The sequence below is a fragment of the Eptesicus fuscus genome, chromosome 21, assembly GCF_027574615.1.
Source record: "Eptesicus fuscus isolate TK198812 chromosome 21, DD_ASM_mEF_20220401, whole genome shotgun sequence".
In the NCBI taxonomy this organism is placed as follows: Eukaryota; Metazoa; Chordata; class Mammalia; order Chiroptera; family Vespertilionidae; genus Eptesicus; species Eptesicus fuscus.
Genome location: NC_072493.1, coordinates 48653913 through 48675006, shown reverse-complemented (window position 1 = coordinate 48675006; position 21094 = coordinate 48653913). Strand labels below are relative to the sequence as shown.

The window sequence follows — 21094 nt, the reverse complement described above, 5'->3', positions numbered from 1 at the left end:
ACGTTCGAAGACATCCATGAAGACAGTGAAGGCATGCTTTTCAAAGTGTGTATCCCTTTAATGTATTTGTTCTCCCAAGCATTACCAGGTGGGGTGGGAATTTCAGGGATGGGGGATTGAGGTCTCGGGCACAGACAGCAGGTCCCCACTGACTCACATGCCACAGTGACGTTGCTAGAACACTGTGGAGGAGCAGCTAGGAGCTCACAGCGCCCTCCGCCATGGTGGCCAGTTTGCAGAACTGGATGTGTCCGAAGGAGATGACGCCAGGGTGCTCCCTGTTAGACGAACACGCCTTTCAGCATCAGCTCATCTATGTCCCAAGGTTTAGTGCAAATGGTCAGTTGGAGGTTCTTCTCTTCCACAGCCCTCAGCAGATACCGAGTTTCCTCCTCAAACGCATCTTTGTCCAGCCTGGGGAGATAGACATCGTTGCCCTGTCTGCACCCCAACGCCACTCTCCCCTAGACACGACTGGGAGACTTGCACGGAAGGTGAGAATGGAGCCAGAATCATGGATACATACAACAGACTGACAGCTGTCAGAAGGGAGTGGGTTGGGGGCTGAGTGAGAAGGGTGAAGGGATTAAACAAAGAAAAAAAGAGAGAGAGAGAGAAAGACTCATGGACACAGACAACAGTGTGGTGATTGCCAGAGGGAAGGAGAAAAAAGGGGGAATACATGGTGATGGAAGGATACTTGACTTGGGGTAGTAGTAAACACACAATCTATATATATAAAAGCCTAAGCGACCATTCAACCATTTGACCGGTAGCTATGACATGCACTGACACCAGGGAGCAGACACTCAACACACAGGCATGGAAACATGGAACAGACTGATGAATCTCAGAGGGAAGGGGGAGGGCAGGAAGACATTAACCAAAGATCTTATATGCGTACTAAAGGCCCAATGCACAAAATTCATGCAAGAGTAGGTCGGCCTTCCTTCCCCTGGCTGCCGGCACTGGCTTCCCTCTGGCACCCGGGACCTGGGCTTCCTTCTGGCCACCAGCAGGCACCTGGGACCCGGGCTTTCCTCGCAGCCCCAACTTTGTCCAAAAGGTCGTCCAGAAGGACGTCCAGTCTAATTAACATATTATGCTTTTATTATTATAGACTAGAGGCCTGGTGAACGGATTTGTGCACCGGCGGTGTCCCTTGGCCTAGCCTGCAGGGATCAGACTGAAACCAGCAGTCCGACATCCTCCAAGTGTCCCAAATTGTGAAAAGGTGCAGGCCAGGCCAAGGGACCTCACTGGTGCACGAATCCATGCACTGGGCCTCTAGTACAATATACAAATGACGTAGTATAGAATTGTATGCCTGAAACCTATATGATTTTATTAACCAATGTCACCCCCCAATAAATTAAATTTTTAAAAACATAATTTTTTAAAAGAGAAAGCACAAATCTTTCCTGTAGAATAGCTATATGAAGAGTAGCAAGATGAGCCATTTTGTTCTTCCAGGGGCCTACCATCTGGAAGGGAGTCAAATATTCCCTCTACAGGTGTCCATTACATCCACTCTAAACGCAGATACAATGTTTGGAACAATACTAAGAGCTACTCTTGATTCAGGAACGGACATCTGGGTGAAGACCCTGCTCAGCTGTCTATAGAACCCTCCCATCTCTGAGCTGGGATTGCATCTTTTGGGGCAACCTAAGTAGAAGACCGTGTGTCTAGCAAAAATTGCTTCTCGCCCTGACCAGTGTGGCTCAGTGGATAGAGCGTCGGCCTGCGGACTGAAAGGTCCCAGGTTCAATTCCAGTCAGGGGCATGTACCTTGGTTGCAGGCACATCCCCAGTAGGAGGTGTGTAGGAGGCAGCTGATGGATGTTTCTCTCTTGATGTTTCTAACTCTCTATCCCTCTCCCTTCCTCTCTGTAAGAAATCAATAAATATATATATATATATTTTTTAATGCTTCTCACCTGGGGCAGTTCTGCCTCTGAGGGGACATCTGCCAATGTCTGGAGACATTTTTTTAAACTTCAGGGAATGAAGGGGATAGCCAGTCTTTTTTCAAATTAATTCCTTTTTGTTGAAATGTGATTGACACATAACATTGTATGAGTTTAAGGTATCTAACGGGTTGGTTCAATATACCTGTATACTGCAATATGATCATCTCCATCACATCATATAATCACAATTTTTCTTGGTGAGAACAAATAAGATCTAGTCTCTTGCCCTGGCTGGTTTGGCTCAGTAGATAGAGCATCATCCTGTGGACTGAAGAGTCCGAGGTTCGATTCTGGTCAGAGCACATGCCCAGGATGTGGGCTCGATCCCCAGTGGGCGGGGGGGAGGGGGGGCGTGCAGGAGGTAGCTGATTAATGATTCTCTCTCATCATGGATGTTCCTATCTCTCTCTCCCTCTTCCTCTTTGAAATCAATAAAAGTATATTTTAAAAAAGATATAGTATCTTAGCAACTTTGAAATTCCCATTTTTAAATATATATATATATTATTGATTTCAGAGAGGAAGGGAGAGGGAGAGAGAGATAGGAACATCCATGATGCGAGAGAATCATTAATCGGCTGTCTCCTGCATGCCCCCCACTGGGGATCGAGCCCACAGCCCAGGCATGTGCCCTGATTGGGAATCAAACCGTGACCTTTAGGTTCATAGGTCAACGCTCAACCACTGAGCCACGCTGTCCCGGCTGAAGTTCCCATTTAGATCATCACGACTGGAGGGAGGTGCTATGGGCACGTGACGTGCAGGTAGACACCAGGGATGCTGCTCAACACCGCGATGCAGCCACGAGCTCTGCAGCCCACGCCCGTGTGCCGAGGCTCAGCAGACCTGCCCGGAGACCTGCGTCTCCGGGATCACCCACCACCACGACAAGCGCCCGCTCACCCGAGCAGCTGCAGTGCACAGTCCTGCTGGCCCAAGGCTTCACACAGCACCACCATGCCGTCGTGGTCCAGGCTGTTCCATTCCAGGTTCAGGCCCCTCAGGGATTTGCAGACGGTGAGAGCCGAGGCCAGGTCCTCGCAGCAGGCAGCGGTGAGCTCACACAGCTCCAGCCTGCCACAGAGAAGCACACCAGGGAAACCGCCCGGCGCTGGCTGGGCTGGGAGGTGCGCTATCGCGAAATGCCCCTTCCGCGCATCTGAGCAGGAGACTTGATGGTCTAGACCCGTGGTTCTCAACGGGGGCCATTGTGTCCCCTGGGGGACAGTGGCAATGTCAGGAGACATTCGACGCACCTGGGGACGCTACTGGCAGCTGGTGGGCAGAAAGAAGCCAGGGCCGCAGCCTAACATCCTACAGTGCACAGGACAGTCCCCTCCCCGTCACAACAAAGAACGATCTAGTCCCAAATGGCAATACGTAGTGCCAAGACTGGGAACCCCTGGTCTCCCAGGACAGCATTTTACTTAGATCGTTCCAGACCCTTCCATCCTGGGAATCCTCCAGCTCTTCCTATTCTTGAAACAGGAAGCCTACCCACAAAGACCATCAGTACACACTCACCCAAGATTCTCCAGTTTACAGTTAGGGTGCCTCAACGCCTCACATAACTGTTTGACACCAGCATCTTGTATTTTATTGTCCCCCAGTTTCAGAGTCTTCAGTTTTTCGTTGCTAATAAGAACACTAGAGAGGTCCTCACAGCAGACAGGAGTGAGGTAACATCCCGCCAACCTGAGGGGCGGGGAGATACACACACAAATAGACACAATCATGAGGTCCAGTCTTGGTCGCCTCAGCTTACTTTCACTTACCGCTATGAAGGATGAAATGCCCAAGTGCTTCTGAGATGGTGATGGTGATGATGACAGTGATGATACAGGAGATGGTGATGGCGATGATAGTGATGATGCTAGAGGTGATATGGAAGTGGTGATGCTGGTGATGATGGTGATGCTGGTGATGATGGTGGTGGAGGTGGTGATGATGATGATGGTGAGAACAAATAAGATCTAGTCTCTTGCCCTAGCTCAAGTGAGAAGGGTGAAGGGATTAAGCAAAGGAAAAAAAAGAGACAGACTCATGGACACAGACAACAGTGTGGTGATTGAGAAGGGTGAAGGGATTAAGCATTACCGCCATATGCTGGAGGCGATATGGAGATAATGGTGGTGGCAGTGATGATGATGGTGGTAATGATGGTGATGGTGGTGATAAGGATGATGGTGATCATAATAGTGATGATGCTGGAGATGATGGTGGTGGAGATTATGGTGATGGTGGTAGTGATGATAATGGTCACGGTGGTCATGGTGATTGTGATAATGATTGCGGTGATGATAATGGTGGTGGTGATGGTGGTGGTGATAATAGTGATGATGCTGGAGATGATGATGGTGATGAAGGGTGGGTGATGGTGATAGTAATGATAACGGTCGTGGTGACTGTGGTGATAGTGATGATGGAGGTGGTGATTGTGGTGGTGATGAAGATCCTACAACTTCTCAGTTCCACCTCATCAGCCCAGTTACTCTGGGCTCCCTGCGATTCTCCCGCCCTCATGGCCTCGCTGCCCAGGGCCCCTGCTCTCAGTGTTCTCACTGGTGGGAATGCTCTCGGCTCAAATAGCAGCAGGGCTACTCCTCACGCCCTTCACATCTCTCCACGAATGTCACCTGTTGGTGAGGTCTGCCCTGAATACTTACATAGCATCATGTCCCAGTCTCCTCGCTGCATGTAAGCTCATGCTTCCCCACAGTACTCATCACCCGCTAACATACATGTGTGTCTGTATACACATACACACATGTTCATGAGTCTGATATGTATACCTGCATGTGTGAGTGTCTATGGGCATGCATATATAGGTACACATGCATACACACATGTGTGATATATCTGATACATGTATATGTGTGTATTCCTGTGTGTACACTTATCTGTGGTTCTCAAGCAGAGATGATTTGTGCTCATGCCCCTCCCAGGGGTCATTGGGCAATGCCTGGAGACATTTTTGGTTGCCCCCAGGGTGCCACCGACATCCCTGTTCGGTTAAAACACCCTTCAAAGCACAAGACAGCACCCCCATGACAAAGAATGACCTGGGCCAGATGTCAACCATGCCGAGACTGAGAAACCACCATATGTACACAAATACACAATTACTTACAGCCTCACACTCACGTGTGTGTGTGTGTGTGCGCGCGCGCACATGCATGTGTGCATATGAAATTCCATAAAATCGACTTCTCTAGAAGCAGGGCTGTTGGAGCGTTTCGGTTACCACGTTCCTCCTCTCCCCACAGGAGGAATGAATGCTCCCACGAGGCGTCTCCTGCTGTTATCAATCCAGCGCTGGTCACGGCACATCATCGGCAACGTTTCTGTCTGTGGGTCATTCCCACTCGGTGCCTCATGCCGGTGGGCGGTACACTTACCCTCATGGGGAGAGGGGCGCCCTCACACGTTCACCCAACTAGTCTAGGGCACAGAGGACCCGAGACCCAACTACAGAGGAGCATGTCCCAACATTCCAGGCGCCCTTTAATTAAGACGCACACGCATCAACGCACCCCTGGCATTCCTAGAAGCACCAGGCCGGGTCAACACTTGGCCTCGTGGTTGTTTGTTTTTCCCAGCAGGCCCCACGCTTTCCCTCCTTCCTGGGTCCTTCGCAGGGCAGGACGCCAGCATCAAACCCGCCTGCCACCTGAGTCAGTGTAGCCGGACCTACCACAGCTGCTGCAGGTTACAGCTTGGCTGCCGCAGCGCTCCACAGAGAAGCTTCACTCCGCTGTCTTCCAGGAAGTTGGCGCCCAGGTCGAGAAGGGACAGAGAGGTGCTCCGCACCAGGGCTTGGGCGACGTAGTCACAGGCGTCAGAGGTGAGGCAGCAGTACGTCAGGCTGCAGAGACACACGCACGGGCGCACGCAAGGTCAGCTGCTTACGCTGATGCGGGAACAGTTTCCTGAAGGCACGTGCAAGAGCTTTGCCACTCCTCCACCCAGCGCTCACTTGAGTACAAATAAGAGGATTAAAACGCGTAGCAGTCGCCCTGGCTGGTGTGGCTCCGGTGGTTGGAGCGCTGTCCCATCCACCAAAAGGGCGCAGGTTCGATTCTTGGTCAGGGCACATACAAGAGTCAACCCACCAGTGAATGCATCCGTAAGTGGGACAACAAACAGATCTCTCTCTCTCTCTCTCTCTCTCTCTCTCTCTCTCGTCAATAAATTAATTAAATAGTTTGGTTTTGATGTTTACTATCCCTGGAATTTATTTTACTGTTGAATTTCTTTCACAGTCTAAAAAGTCATCTCATCCCTGGCCAGTTTGGCTCAGTGAATAGAGCACCAGCCTGCAGACTAAAGGGTCCCGGGTTCGATTCCGGTCAAGGGCGCATACTACGGTTGCATGCTCGATCCCCGGCCCTTGTCGGGAGGCAACCAATCGATGTGTCTCTCTCACATTGATGTTTCTCTCCTCCTCTCTTCCACTCTGTAATTATCAGTCAATAAAATTCACTTAAAGTAAATAAATAAAAGTCACCTCAGTAACAGTATTCCAGTCCTCCTCTATTTTAAATGCCACTGTGTGTGTGCAATGCATGTATCTGTGCACACCTGCACACCTGCATGTGCACACACACACACAAATAAAAGTTGGGTGTATTTTTAACCCTCACTGAGGATGTGTTTATTGATTTGGGGGTGGGGGAGGAGGAGAAAGAGAAAAGCATCGGTGTGAGAGAGAAACATCCACTGGTTGCCTCCGGTATGTGCAGTGATTGAGTGGGGATGGAACTGCAACCTGGGTATGTGCCCTGACCGGAATCGAACCTGCAACCTTTTGGGACAAACCAACCAACGGAGCCACCAGCCAAGGCAAATAGAAAACCTGCTTCTGGAGGCCCCTCTGCTCCCATAGACGTGACTGCCCTGCACCGCCCCCACTTCGGGCAGCCCCGAGTTTTTCTGATTTAACACCAAGTTTCGTGTGGCCCCACACGCAAACCAAGCCTGCGCTCTGCTGCCCTCCCCTCGTGCATGAGCAGCGGGACGGTAACAACATGGGACTGCGAAGCCCTGCACCTGAGAGGAATGCAATAAACACCTTCTTCTTTTTGTTGTTTGTTGTTGTTGTTGTTGTTTGTTTGTTTTTAATGAGAGAGAAAGAGAGGGGGGAGAGAAACACCGATGAGAGACATCCATGGGCTGCCTCCTGCACGCCCCCTACTGGGGATGGAGCCCTGACCTGGACTCTAACCAGCCACCTCTTGGTAAGCAGGTAAGGGCACTCAACCAATGGAGACACACTGGCCAGAGCTGAATCCCTTTTTCTTTCCTTTTTTTCTTTTGTTAATCCTCACCCAAGAATATTTTTGCCATTGATTTTTTTTTTTTTTTTGCCATTGATTTTTAAAGAGTGGAAGAGAAGGAGGGACAGAGGGAGGAAGGGAGGGAGAGAGAGAGAGAGAAGAAAGAAACACGGATGTGAGAGAGACACATCCACTGGTTGCCTCCTGCACGCACCCCGACCAGGGCCTGGGACAGAACCTGCAACCCAGGTACATGTCCTTGACCAGGAATCGAACCCGTGACTCTTTGATGCACAGGCAGACACTCTAACCATTGAGCAACACCTGAGAGGGCTGAATCCTTTTTTTTTTTTTTTCCTTTTTTTTCTTTTTCTTTATTGATTTCAGAGAGGAAGGGAAAAGGAGAGAGAAAAAGAAACATCAGCCGAAACCGATTTGGCTCAGTGGATAGAGCGTCGGCCTGCGGACTCAAGGGTCCCAGGTTCGATTCCGGTCAAGGGCATGTACCTTGGTTGCAGGCACATCCCCAGTAGGCGGTGTGCAAGAGGCAGCTGATCGATGTTTCTAACTCTCTATCCCTCTCTCTTCCTCTCTGTAAAAAATCAATAAAATATATTTAAAAGAAAGAAAAAAAAAGAAACATCAATGATGAGAGAGAATCATTGATCAGCTGCCTCTTGCACGCCCCCTACTGGGGATTAAGCCCACAACCCAGGCATGTGCCTTGACTAGAATCTAACCTGGGACCCTTCAGTCCACAGGCTGACGCTCTATCCACTGAGCCAAGCGGGCTAGGGCTTTTTTTTTTTTTTTTTTAATATTCTGTCAACATTTATTTGGTCTTTGGTTCCGGCCCCGCCCCTGGACCCGGCTCCGCCCCCTGCCCCGCCCCTGTCCCACCCCTACTCAATCGCCAGCCCCTGGTCTTCAATCTCTCAGCTTGTGTCTCCACAGACAACTGGTCAACCCAATCTGGTCCGCCGAGTCCCGGCCAGGCCATCTGGTCAACCCTGTCTCTCGCGGTCCCCATTGTTGCCGGAGACAAAGTCCCGGCCGGGCCATCTGGTCGACCCTGACTCTCACGGTCCCCATTGTTGCCGGAGACAAAGTCCGGGCCGGGCCATCTGGTCGATGCTGTCTCTCATGGTCCGGGCCGGGCCATCTGGTTGACCAGAGCCACCAGGCAACCTTCCGACTCGGCGGCCGCCCTGTGCCGGTGGGAGTGCTGGTCGACCGCGCTCCTCGGAGGGGGAGGAGAGGAGGAGCCGGCCCTCAGCCCCCCTAGAAAAGGAGGGGGGCTGCCCCCCACCTTCCCTGTCCCAGCCCGGATCCCGAAGGCCCCCGCGGGGTTCGGGAGAGGAGGTGACGATCCGCAGAGCCGGTGCGCAAAAGGAAGGGAGGAACCGACACCACGATACCACGCCGCGGGCGCGGGCGGCCATGCGCACGGTTCCCCCCCCCCTCCCGCCCTCCCGCCCTCCCCCCCTTCCTTCCCTCGGCCGCAGTGCGCCACCGCACCGGGCTGGCGGCCTGGTGGCCGTTCCCGGGGAAGGAGAGAGGCCGGAGCGAGACAAACCCTGTGTCCGGGCTGACTTTCAATAGATCGCAGCCAGGGAGCTGCTCTGCTACATGCACAACCCCGACCCAGAAGCAGGTCGGACAGGAATGGGTTACCATCAGGTTCCCCAGGAAGGGCAAGGGGGCGGCCCCCTTTCCCACCGCCGTTTCCCAGGAGGAAGGGCTCCCCACACCGGGCCCTGGTCCCCACGCAGCGCTGGGCTGGGCGGGGGCATGATGGCCCGCTGGAGGGGACGGCGGGGACCCGCTATCCGAGGCCAAGTCTTAGAGGACTCTGACTGAGAGGCTCCAGCGATAACCCCACAGATGCTAGCGCCGCCCCAGGGGCTCCTCGCCAAGCACCTCCACCGACTGTCAGAGCTGCGCTGCCTCTGCACCGAGCAGGCTCTCCATGGCGACAGCACAGCCTCAGCAGGGGAAAGCTAACCGGCTCACCACCTCCCCACCCAGCTCACGTTCCCTCTTGGTGGGTGAGCAATCCCACGCGTGGGGAGTTCCGCTTCACAGTGATAGGAAGAGCCGACAGCGAAGGATCAAAAGGCGGCCTCGCTAGGCACCCCTGGCCGCCACAGCCGGCCACCCCGTGGCAACTCTCCGGACACCGCCTGCTTCAAGCCCAGGAGGTCAGGAGCGGGCGGCCGCCTGCACGGTCTGCATTCGAACTGAAAACCGAGATGCAGCGGGCTTTGGCCCTCTGCTCCCCGGGGGTCCTGTCCTCCCTGAGCTCGCCTTGGGGCACCTGCTACCGGTGACAGGCGCCCCGCCCGCCCAGCCAGACTCCCGCCTGGCCCTGGCCCCGGAGACGCCATCAGGGCTGTGGCATTTCACTGGCCCCCGCAAGGCCGGCGGACCCCCTCCCCGCCCCCTGGGGGGACTCAGGGCGGGGCGCAGGGGCCTCCCCCCTATTCTCCAGCTCTCCTGTCTCTTCCCCTGCCAGACTAGAGTCCAGCTCAACAGGGTCTTCTTTCCCCGATTCCGCCGAGCCCGTGCCCTTGGCTGTGGCTTCGCGGACAGTAGGAGGGACAGTGGCAATCTCGTTCCTCCAGTCACCGCGTCACTCACTAGATGACAGGCATTTGGCCACCGTAAGAGAGCCCGTTACCCCGCCGTCTGCCCACTGACCGGAATGTCTCCGCTGGGACAGGCAGCGCCCTGGGCAGCAGTCACCCCGCGTCCACACCCGCGGGCCTTGGCGATGCGTCCTTTTAATTGAACAGTCGGTTCCCCTGGTCCGCACCAGCTCTAAGCGCCGGCGGAGGTGAGGCGCCACGGTGTGTGTTGGGGGGAGGGGTCCTGGCGGGGGGAGACCTGCCCACACTCCATCCCAGGGGCGACCCAGGCGCCCGCCAAAGCTGGGGCGACCCACGGAAGAGCCCGTGGTTCGGGTCCAGAGTCCCCTCCGCCGCTGCCGGCCCCCTGGATGTTTGGGGCCCGCGGCGACCTCCCCCCCCCACACCCCCCTTACGGCCATGGCCTCGCCCCCGCCCCGCCCCCACACCCCCTCCCCAGGGGAAGGGAAGAGAGCAAGGTGGGGGTGGGAGAGCAGGGCGCTGGAGGGGAAGGACCCCTTTTTCTTTTCTTGTTAAAAATATATTTGTATCGATTGCAGAGAGGAAGGGAGAGGGAGAGAGAGAGAGAGAAACATCAATGATGAGAGAGAACCATGGATCAGCTGCCTCCTGCCCGCCCCCCACTGGGGCTGGAGCCCGCAACCCGGCATGTGCCCTGACCGGGAATCGAACCGGGACCCTTCAGTCCCCAGCCCGAGGCTCTATCCTCTGGGCCACACGGGCCAGGGCCGGCCGCGTGGGTTGCCCTGAGGGCTGAGGGGTCCCTGAGGCCGCCAGACCACTTACAGCAGGGACTCCAGCGCGCAGTCCGGGTGCTTGAGGCCCTCGCTCAGGAGCAGGGCGCCGCTGCTCATCACCGGGTTCTCCAGCAGCGACAGGAGCCTCAGCTGCCGGCTGCTCACCAGCAGCAGCGCCACGTCCTCGCAGGCCTCGTCCGTGATGTCGCACTTGCCCAGCCTGCGCCGGGGCGGGAGGGGACACGGGGTGCTGGGCTCATTGGCAAAGAAGCAGAACAGACCGAGGGTGGCCAGAGGGGAGGGGCTCGGGGGCGGGTGGAAAGTGTGAGGTATAAACACAGTCACAGGGCCTGGCCGGTGTGGCTCAGTGGACAGAGCATCAGCCTGCGGACTGAAGGGTCCCGGGTTCGATTCCGGTCAAGGGCACATGCCTGGGTTGTGGGCTCGATTCCCAGCAGGGGGTGTGCAGGAGGCAACCAATCAATGATTCTCTCTCATCATTGATGTTTCTCCCTTCCTCTCTGAAATCAATAAGAAAATAAAAAACTGTATATTTTTTAAAATATTGTAATAACTGTGTACGGTGCCAGGAGGGTACTAGACTTACTGGGGGGTCACTTCGTAAACTATATAAATGTCTAATCACTAGACTATACACCTGAAAGTAATATATTATTGGATGTCAAGTATAATTGAAAAAATATATATTTTTTAAGATTTCTCAATAGATTTGAGAGAGAGGAGGGCGGGAAACATCGACGTGAGAGAGGAGCATCAAGCATGGGCCTTGATCAGAATCGACTGGCAACCTTCAGTGCACCGAGCGTGTCCAACCAACGGAGCCACACCGGCCAGGGCAAAAAAACATGGTTTTTAATCGGGCATGGCCACACCCAGCTTCTGCTCCTGCACCTGCCAGCCCAATGGCCACATTCTTCTACCACAGAAAAGATGTTTTCATTGACTTCGGAGAGAAAGGAAGAGAGAGGAGAGAGAGAAACATCAATGATGAGAGAGAATCATTGATCAGGCTGCCTCCTGCACGCCCCCTACTGGGGATCAAGCCCTCAACCCAGGCATGTGCCCTTGACCAGAATCGAACCTGGGACCTTTCAGTCCACAGGCTGACGCTCTTTCCACTGAGCCAAACCGGCCAGGGCTCTCCTTATTAGCCTTTGGTTGCCTTTCACTGACCTTAGGAATAAGTCGGAGTGCGTGGTTCTCACAAGGATGACTGTTGACTTGCGGGGACATTTCTCTGCGTCTGGAGGTGTGTGTGTGTGTGTGTGTGTGTGTGTGTGTGGTTGCGGGCCTGGGGGAGGATGCTGCTGCCATGAGTGGGTGGAGGCCAGGGAGCCGCTCAATAGCCCCCCCCCCCCCCAATAGAGGATTACCTGGCGCTCAATCTGATGAGCTGATTACTTGTCAACACTTCTGAGGTTGAGAAAAACCATCTCCTGGCCCTCGCCCGGGGACGGGGGGGGGGGGGGGGGGGGGCGTACAGGTACCGAGAGGGAAGGGACGAGAGTCAAAGACTCTGAGCGTCACAAACGTGTCGCTCCCCACGGCCCGGAGACTCACATCAGCTGCCGGATGCTGCACATGGGGTGCCGCAGCGCCTCGCTCAGCCACGCCACCTCCTGGGAGGACAGGTCGGAGCCGTGCAGGTTCAGGTAGGTCAGGTTCGGGTTGTGAACCAGGGCCTTAAAGAAGTCCGCGCTCTTTCCCACGTCCGTGGCAAAGTTGTACCTGCCAAGGACGAGATGGGGGGCCGGGGGTGAAGTCCGAGCGCCAAGCAGGTCCCTCCCCCAGCGCTTCCTGCCCGCCCCGCTGGCCCACCAGCTGCTGGAGAAACCCGGTCACTCCCGCCTGCAAATTCTTTCCCCGGGGTCTTCCGGCAGCGGACAGGCACCGGGCTCCACGGCTTGGGGTGTGGGTCCTGACTGGAACTGAACCCCAAAGCACGTATGTGCTCTGAGCAGGGATTGAACTCAAAACCCACCTATGTGTCCTGACCTGGGATTGAACTCGAAACCTATGTGTGTGTCCTGACTGGGAACTGAACCCCAAACCTTTGTATGTGCTCTGAGCAGGGATTGAACCCGAAACCTGTGTGTCCTGACTTGGGATTGACCCAACACCTACATGTGTGCCCGGGAATTGAACCCGCAACCTATGCGTGTGCCCTGACCGGGAATTGGAGCCGAAACCTTTTGGTTTACGGGATGACGCTCCACCCAGCCGAGCCGCCAGCCAGGGCCATGTCCCCGTTGGCAGCCTCCCTGTTTCTTGCTCAGACTTTCCTGTCAAGTGATGCGCTCTGTGCTGGCTTTGGACACATTGGTTTATCAAACTACAAAGCTCCTGCACAGCCCTCACCGGTGTGGCTCAGTGGCTAGAGCGTCGGCCTGCGGACTGAAGGGTCCCAGGTTCGATTCCTACTGAGGATGTGCCCGCAACCAAGGTCCATGCCCTTGACCGGAATCGAACCTGGGACCCTTCAGTTCGCAGGCCGATGCTCTATCCACTGAGCCAAACCGGTCAGGGCCATACTTACTTTTTTAAAAGCCAGAATGGAGAGAATGGGTTTCTTCTATGGAATAAAACAGGTGACATCCCACTTACACCAACTTTTGAAGTTTGCAGGTGGGCTGAGCCAGCGCCTTCCAGAGGATCGCCTGGGAGGCCTCGTCGAAAACGCAGTTGTCCAAGTCTAGCACCTGGAAGTCCTTGCTGGAGCTGAACACGCTGCACAGGTCCCGCCAGTAGGAGAGCTTCTGGTTGTAGCTGCGGGAACACAGACACGGCGCCACGCCCGAGGCGGCACTCAACTCGGCGCATTCTCAGAACGGGCAGGACGCCGCTCCCGAACCCCTCCACGCTGACGGGCACCCAGGCCTGAACACGGAGAGGTGCAGCCAGGTAAACTGAGTCAACGTGGCTCAGGGAGAGCAGACCCTGGGGCCACAGCAAAGGGATCGAATCCTGTTGGAGCCACTGGTGAGCTCTGTGACCCGTGCACGCGACTCAGTCTATTCTGCCTCCATTTCCTCCTCTTTGAAGGGGTAACACTGGGTTTTTATGAGCAGCGGTTGGTGCTGGGTGAGCCATCAGTGAACGGGGAGTCGCATCACAAACAGGACCGTGCAGCCCTGGCTGGCGGCTCCGTTGGCGGGAGCATCAGCCCCCACACCAAGAGGTTGTGGGTTCAATCCCCATCGGGGCGCACACCCAGGTTTCAGGTTCGATCACTGGCCGGGTGTGTATGGGAGGCAATCAATCGATGTTTCTCTCACATCCATGTGTCTCCCTGTCTGTGTCTCCCTTCTCTCTGAGGTCAGTGAATGCATCCTCAGGCGAGGATTTAAAAAACAAAAATAAGCCCTAGCTGGTGTGGCTCAGTGGATAGAGCATCAGCTTGCGGACTGAAGGGTCCTGGGTTTCATTCCGGTCAAGGGCACATGCCTGGGTTGTGGGATTGATCCCCAGTAGGGGGTGTGCAGGAGGCAGCTAATCCATGATTCTCTCTCATCATTGATGTTTCTATCACTCTCTCTCCCTTCCTCTCTGAAATAAATAAATATATAAATATATATATATATATATAAACACGACCATACAGGTTTATAATAAATAAGTCCTGGGGGCGGATTGCAGCCTGACTGCAGTTAATAATAATGCAGTGCGCGTTTCCGGTTAATGATAGTAGATCTTACATGTCATTGTCACAAGACCAGGAAAACGCTGCAGTAGTATGTATGTATGGTGCCGAGCGGTCACCAGACTTGTGATCGCCTCACGGCACACACATACTGAATCGCGATGCTGTGCCACTGAAACTAAGATAAGGGCACATGTCCTTTTGCCTCCATTAAAATTTAAAAAAATTTAAACGAGGGTGAAAGGTGGATGCGTGTGAGAGCTGAGGTGTGAGCTGGTGGCCGGGACCAGCAGAGAGGCCCCGGCCGGGAGCTCAGCTGGCTAGAGTGTCGTCCCCACACATCAAGGTTGTGGGTTGGATCGCCGGTCGGAGCGGGTACAGAATCACCTAATGAATGCATGAATCAGTAGAACAACAAGTCGATGTTTCTCTCCCCCTCTCTCCCCCTTCCTCTCTCTAAAATCAGTAAATAAATAAAGAACAATGTAAAAAACACGTTTATCCACGTCTCTACAGATGGAAAACCTTCGGAAGTCACCGCTCCTGGTCGCGGCTAGCAGATTGGATTTTAAAAGCCATGTTTTGCCCTCGCCTGTGTGGCTCAGTGGGTAGAGCATTGGCCTGTGGTTCCTTCCATTCGGGTCAAGGGTAGGTACCTCGGTTGCAGGCTCCTCCCCACCAGGGCACGTGCAGGAGGCAACCAATCGATGTGAGTTCTCTCAGTCTGTCCCTCTCTCTTCCACTCTCTCTCTCAAATCAGTGGGAAAATATCCTTGGGTGAGGATTTAAAAAGGTAAAAAATAATAATAAAAGGCTAATATGCAAATTGTCCTCTCGGGAGTTCCACCCGGGGAGTTTGACCACTTGCTATGACATGCACTGACCACCAGGGGGCGGCCGGGGACAAATGAAGGCCCTGCGCCAGGCCTAGGGACCCTACCCTTACGAATTTCTTGCAAAAAAAGATAAAATCTACATACACTGAGTGGCCCGATGATGATGATCTCTGAACGCATAATAGTCCGGCCACTCGGTGTATTTGTATCTCCAATGGGCACCAAGAGTATTCCAGACTTTTGCTGGAGATCAGCCACCTACTTGCCCTGAGCTTTCTGTCAGCCAGTGCAGAGGGGAACACTGATCAGGTGCACGGTTTACAGTATCTTTGATATCAAACAAATGAGGTGCTCAGGAGAAGTTCACAGAGTGGCCAGATGATTATGCGTTCAGAGATCATAATAATCTGGCCACTCAGTGTATGTTGCTGTTGTTTTTTTGTTTTTGTGTTTTTAGTATATTTTATTGATTTTTTCACAGAGAGGAAGGGAGAGGGAGAGAGAGTTAGAAACATCGATGGGAGAGAAACATCGATCAGCTGCCTCTTGCACACTCCCTACTGGGGATGTGCCCGCAACCAAGGAACATGCCCTTGACCGGAATCGAACCTGGGACCCTTGAGTCCGCAGGCCGACGCTCTATCCACTGAGCCAAACCGGTTAGGGCTGTTGCTGTTGTTTTTAAGCACAAGAATATAAGGACCCATGAAATACCCAGTGGGGACGGCAGCAAGTGAGCCACAGATGCGGGGGCGGGGGAGGGGTGGCCGCTGGACGGCTGTACTCACTCCAACAAGCCTCCGCAGTCCGGGGAGAACACGGACTCTACGTTCAGGTGGAGCACCTGCAGGTTCCGGGCGTGCTGGAGGCAGCAGGCGTAGATCAGGAGGTCGTCGGGGCTGGTGATGTAGACGTCGATGTCCTGGAACAGGCTCATCACCTCCGTGGCGAAGCCGGGGTCCTGGGTCTCGAACACGCTGTTGCACAGCTCCTGGAAGCTGATGAGCAGCTCGCCGCGGGCCGCCTGCTGGCTCAGGCCCCGCAGGCACGCGGTGACCTCCCCCCGCAGGTCCGCCCTCAGCGGGAAGCCCCAGGCCTCCTCCAGCAGGCCGGCCACGCGCTCCGTGGCGAACCCGAACAGGAAGAGTGCCATCTGCACCAGGTAGAGGGGGGCCTCGGTCATGGCGGCCGTGACCAGCTGGGCGGCGCTCCCGATGCGGGGGTGCGGCGGCTCCTGGGGGGCCCTGAGCAGGTACCACAGGGCGGCGCAGAACTCCTGCACGAACTCGTGCGGGAACACCCAGCGGGTGCCGTTCTGGCGCAGGAGCCGCATCCTCGCCCAGGCCAGGGCGTGCGTCTCGGACACCCCGTGGCGGCGCAGGTCCCACGGCTGGAAGGCGAACCGGCCCCCCCACGTGCCCTCGGCCGCCAGGGCGCACAGACACCGGAGCCGGCTCAGGCAGTGGCCCGGCGGCCAGCCCGTGACCTCGGGCTGGAACACGCTGGTGAGGAAGGAGGAGTAGAGGCTCGTGGTGGTTTGGGGGTGCACGCGGAGGGGCCGGCGTCTCTGCAGCTGCTGCTTCAGACTGGTGCACACCAGCCAGCAGGCCAGCGGGTACTGTAAGAGGACGAACACCGGGGTGTCTCTCACCACCCCGAAGGCCCGGGCGGCCTGCTCCCGGTCCGGGAAGAAGTGGGAGAAGTAGAGCCACTTCTGGTGGCCCGAGAAGCCGGGCAGGTGCACGAACACGGGGCGGCGCAGCAGGTAGTAGAACTTGCGGGCGACCTCCAGGCCCAGGGCCACGAGCAGCGAGGCCTCGGGCAGCAGCGCCCTCTGCAGGAGGCTCCGCAGCACCACGTGCACCGGCTGCGGCCGCTCCAGGTCGCTGCACAGGTCGTAGTCCAGGTCCACGTCGACCTTCAGGTCCTCCAGGCCGTCGATGATGAACAGGATCTTCTCGGGCTGCGAGAAGACGTCGTGGATGGGCTCGGAGGCCGCGGGCCAGTCGGCGGCCAGGAGGTCGGCCAGGCTGGCCTGGGCGGTGTCGTTGAGCTCGGAGCAGCTGAGGAAGAAGACGAAGGTGAAGCGGCCCTGCCAGAGGCGGCCCGCGGCCCACTGCAGCATGGCCCTCCGCAGCAGCGTGGTCTTCCCGACCCCGTCCGCGCCGCCCACGGCCACGGTGACCGAGTGCTCGCCCGCCCCGTCGGCCGCAAACGCCGTGCTCAGCTGCTCGTATTCGGCCTTGGTGGACTCGGCGTAGGCGCTCTCCGGCACCGCCAGGCACGTCTCGTGCTTCCACAGGTCAGAGAACTTCTTCTCCATGTGGCTTTTGTACGGGTTGATCTTATCTGGGGTCAGGAGGGCAGAATACAAGGCCATTTTATTTATTTTTTAAAAATATATATTTTATTGATTGGTTACAATTTCAGAGAGGAAGGGAGAGGGAGAGTTAGAAACATCAATGAGAGAGAAACATCGATCAGCTGCCTCCTGCACACTCCCTACTGGGGATGTGCCCACAACCAAGGTACATGCCCTTGGCCGGAATCGAACCTGGGACCCTTCAGTCCGCAGGCCGACGCTCTATCCACTGAGCCAAACTGGTTAGGGTTAAATTTATTTTTTTTAATATATATTTTTATTGATTTCAGGGAGGAATGGAGAGACAGAGAGAGAGAAACATCAATGATGAGAGACAATCATTGATTGGTTGCCTCCTGCACGCCCCCTGCTAGGGATCCAGCCTGCAACCTGGGCCTGTGCCCTTGACTGGAATCGAACCCGGGACACTTCAATCCGCAGGCCAATGGTCTATCCGCAGAGCTAAAGCAGCCAGGGCCTAAATTTTTTTTTTTTTAAATAATTTTAAGCCTGGCCAGCGTGGCGCAGTAGGGTCATGCAGGAGGCAGCCAATAAATGTTTCTCTCTCATATCGATGTTTCTCTCGCTCTCCCTCTCTCTAAGAAACTCACTAAATATATCCTCTGGCAAGGATTTGAAAAACAAAAGTCCTTCCTATCAACCAGGAACAAAGCTCTCTGGAACTGGATCGGCAGCCTTAACAGGTTTGGCTCAGTGGATAGAGCGTCGGCCTGTGGACTGAAAGGTCCCAGGTTCGATTCCGGTCAAGGGTATGTACCTTGGTTGCGGGCTCATCCCCAGTGGGGGGTGTGCAGGAGGCAGCTGATGGATGTTTCTCTCTCATCGATGTTTCTAGCTCTCTGTCCCTCTCCCTTCCTCTCTGTAAAAATCAATAAGGTATATTTTTAAAAAGGATGGACAAGTGTCATATGGACTTCCCCTCGCAGACTCTAGTCCCAGGCCACCTCCTGGGACAGCATGGACGTCTTGGGACTGAAAAATGGGGACACGACTGACATAAACCGTTGTCTCAGACACTAGGTACCGGCCGGCCATCACTGGCTCGAGTACGAGCGGAACTGCCTTGTCGTTTTTCTACCTCCGCCAAGTCTCCTCTCGACCATCACACATTCTCAGTGGAAGGAGGGGTGACCGTTATTCGAGGACGATATCACCTTTGCTACTCCGAGCTCCCGGAGACCCACCTTCATTGTTGTGAGCTGCCAGTACACGCCCCCCACCCCTCGGGTCCCACCCCTGCATCGCACACTTACTTTTTTATTTTAATTTCAGAGAGGAAGGGACAGGGAGAGAGAAAAACATCAGTGATAAGAGAGAATCATTGATTGGCTGCCTCCTGCACACCCCCTCTTGGGGATCAAGCCTGAAACCCAGGCATGTGCCCTTGACTGGAATCGAACCTGGGACCCTTCAGTCCGAAGGCCGACGCACTATCCACTGAGCCCAACTGGCTAGGGCCACACTTACTTCTGATCTCATCCTTGGCCTTGGCCCAGAGGTCTCGCCGATTGACCTGCTGAAACAGCCTCAGGGCGACTTCCCAGGCCTGTTTGCCCGGGTAGTGCCTGCACAGCAGTGTGGCCAGGTCGTCTCTGGAGGCCTTCTTCAGCTCCGGCCACGGGATCGGCCTGAGGTCAGATTGAGTGGGTTCTTGCTTGAGGAGCTCCTTAAATTTCCAGAACTCGTTCTTCTTCAGCTCCTTTAGGTACCACAGCAAGCAAACGTCAGAAAAAAAAGATTCGGCCATCGCATCCCAGGACTGTGAGCTCTGACTCCTCTCGGGAGGGCGGAGGGGAGGTGGAAATCTTCAAAAACAAGAAATAGGCGATTCCTGGCGAAGAATGAGGAGATTAGAGAGTTAAATCTCAGCCGTCGAAAGTAGCTTCAGTCTAGTATTTACAATAGAGGCCCGGTGCACAAATTCATGCACAGGTGGGATCCCTCGGCCTGGCCGGCAATCAGGCCTGTCTCGCCCAGTCCAGGGGGAGGGACTGTGGGAGGTTGGCTGTGGGAGCGCATTGACCATCAGGGGGCAGTTCCTGTGTTGAGTGTCTGCCCCCTGGTGGTCAGTGTGTGTCAACCAATCATTCAGTTGAGCCATCTTAAGGGTGGCTTAGGCTTTTATATATATAGATAGCCAAGATATGGAATCAACCCAAGTGCCCACTGATAGACGATGGGATAAAGAAGATGTGGTGCAGTTCGGTGGCGTGGCTCAGTGGTTGAGCATCGACCTATGAACCAGGAGGTCACGGTTTGATTCCTGGTCAGGGCACATGCATGGGTTGTGGGCTGGATCCCCAGTGTGGGGTGTGCAAGAGGCAGCAGATCAATAACTCTCTCGTCATTGATGTTTTTATCTCTTTCTCCCTCTCCCTTCCTTTCTGAAATCAATCAATGAAAATATATTTGAAAAAAAGAGTGAGGAGAGAACCTCAAAGCACATTCAGGTCTTCCTCTAGTTTGGGAACTGTGCCTTCCTGTTACGATAGATTTATTGTGGCTAATATTTCAAAAGGAACAACTAGCAAACAAAGTCGCGGTCATCAATAAAAGCCCGTGTGTCAAAAGTTGTAAATTGCACACCAGTAGCCATAACAGTATTATTCACAAGAGCCAAAAGGTGGAAACTTGAACCCAGCTCTTCATCCAGGATGAAGGAACACAAAATTCAGTCTACCCTGCCCTGGACTACCACTCAGCCCCGAAAAGGGAATGAACTCTGACCCATGTCGCCACAGAGAAGCTTCAAGACATTATGCCCAGTACAGCTAGCCAGACACAAAGGGCTAAATCTTGTGTGATTCCACTTACATGCGATACCCAGAATAGTCAAGCACAGAGGCAAAGTGGCATGGGGATGTGGGGGAGGGGAGAGGGGAGTTAGTGGAGAGTTTCAGTTGCAGGGATTAAAAAAGGTACTGGACATGATGGTGGTGATGGTTGCATAACAGTGTAAATGCACTTAATGCAACTAAACTATACTCTTTGTTAAAATATCTTTTTATTTCTTCAGAGAGGAAGGACATGGGAGAGAGTTAGAAACATCAATGATGAGAGAGACTCATGGATCAGCTGCCTCCTGCATGCCCCACACTGGGGATCGAGCCCACAACCAGGGCACGTGCCCTGACTGGGAATCGAACCCTGACCTCCTGGTTCATCGGTCAACGCTCAATCACTGAGCCATGCCAGCCAGTCCTAAACTAAACTCTTAAAAGGGGTTAAAGTGAGGGGACAGGGGATGGAGGATGAAGAGGGGAAGAGAGTCATATATGTGGAGACAGGCGACTAGACTTTGGGTGCTGAGCACAGGATGGAATGAACAGATGATATTATAGAATTACACGCCTGACACTTACACAATGTGATTAACCAGTGTCACTTCCATACATTCAATTTTAAAAATGGTCTATAGCAGTGGTAGGCAAACTGCGGCTCGAGAGCCACATGCGGCTCTTCGGCCCCTTGAGTGTGGCTCTTCCACAAAATACCACATGCGGGCGCGCACGTACAGTGCGATTGAAATTTCGTGGCCCATGCGCAGAAGTCGGTTTTCAGCTTCAAAAGAAATTTCAGT

General features: G+C 54.4%; 1 protein-coding gene across 1 annotated transcript; it reads right to left on the bottom strand.

Moving 5' to 3' along the window:
- Nucleotides 1-281: 281 nt before the first annotated feature.
- NLRP9 (NLR family pyrin domain containing 9) lies at nt 282-19261 on the bottom strand. The gene is made up of 9 exons (XM_054710083.1): nt 18982-19261; nt 15920-17480; nt 13260-13421; nt 12216-12383; nt 10684-10854; nt 5668-5838; nt 3498-3668; nt 2877-3047; nt 282-414 (listed from the first exon to the last, which is right to left on the bottom strand). Exons 1-9 carry the CDS (start codon nt 19259-19261, stop codon nt 282-284), a joined length of 2988 nt encoding a protein of 995 aa, XP_054566058.1.
- Nucleotides 19262-21094: the final 1833 nt, after the last annotated feature.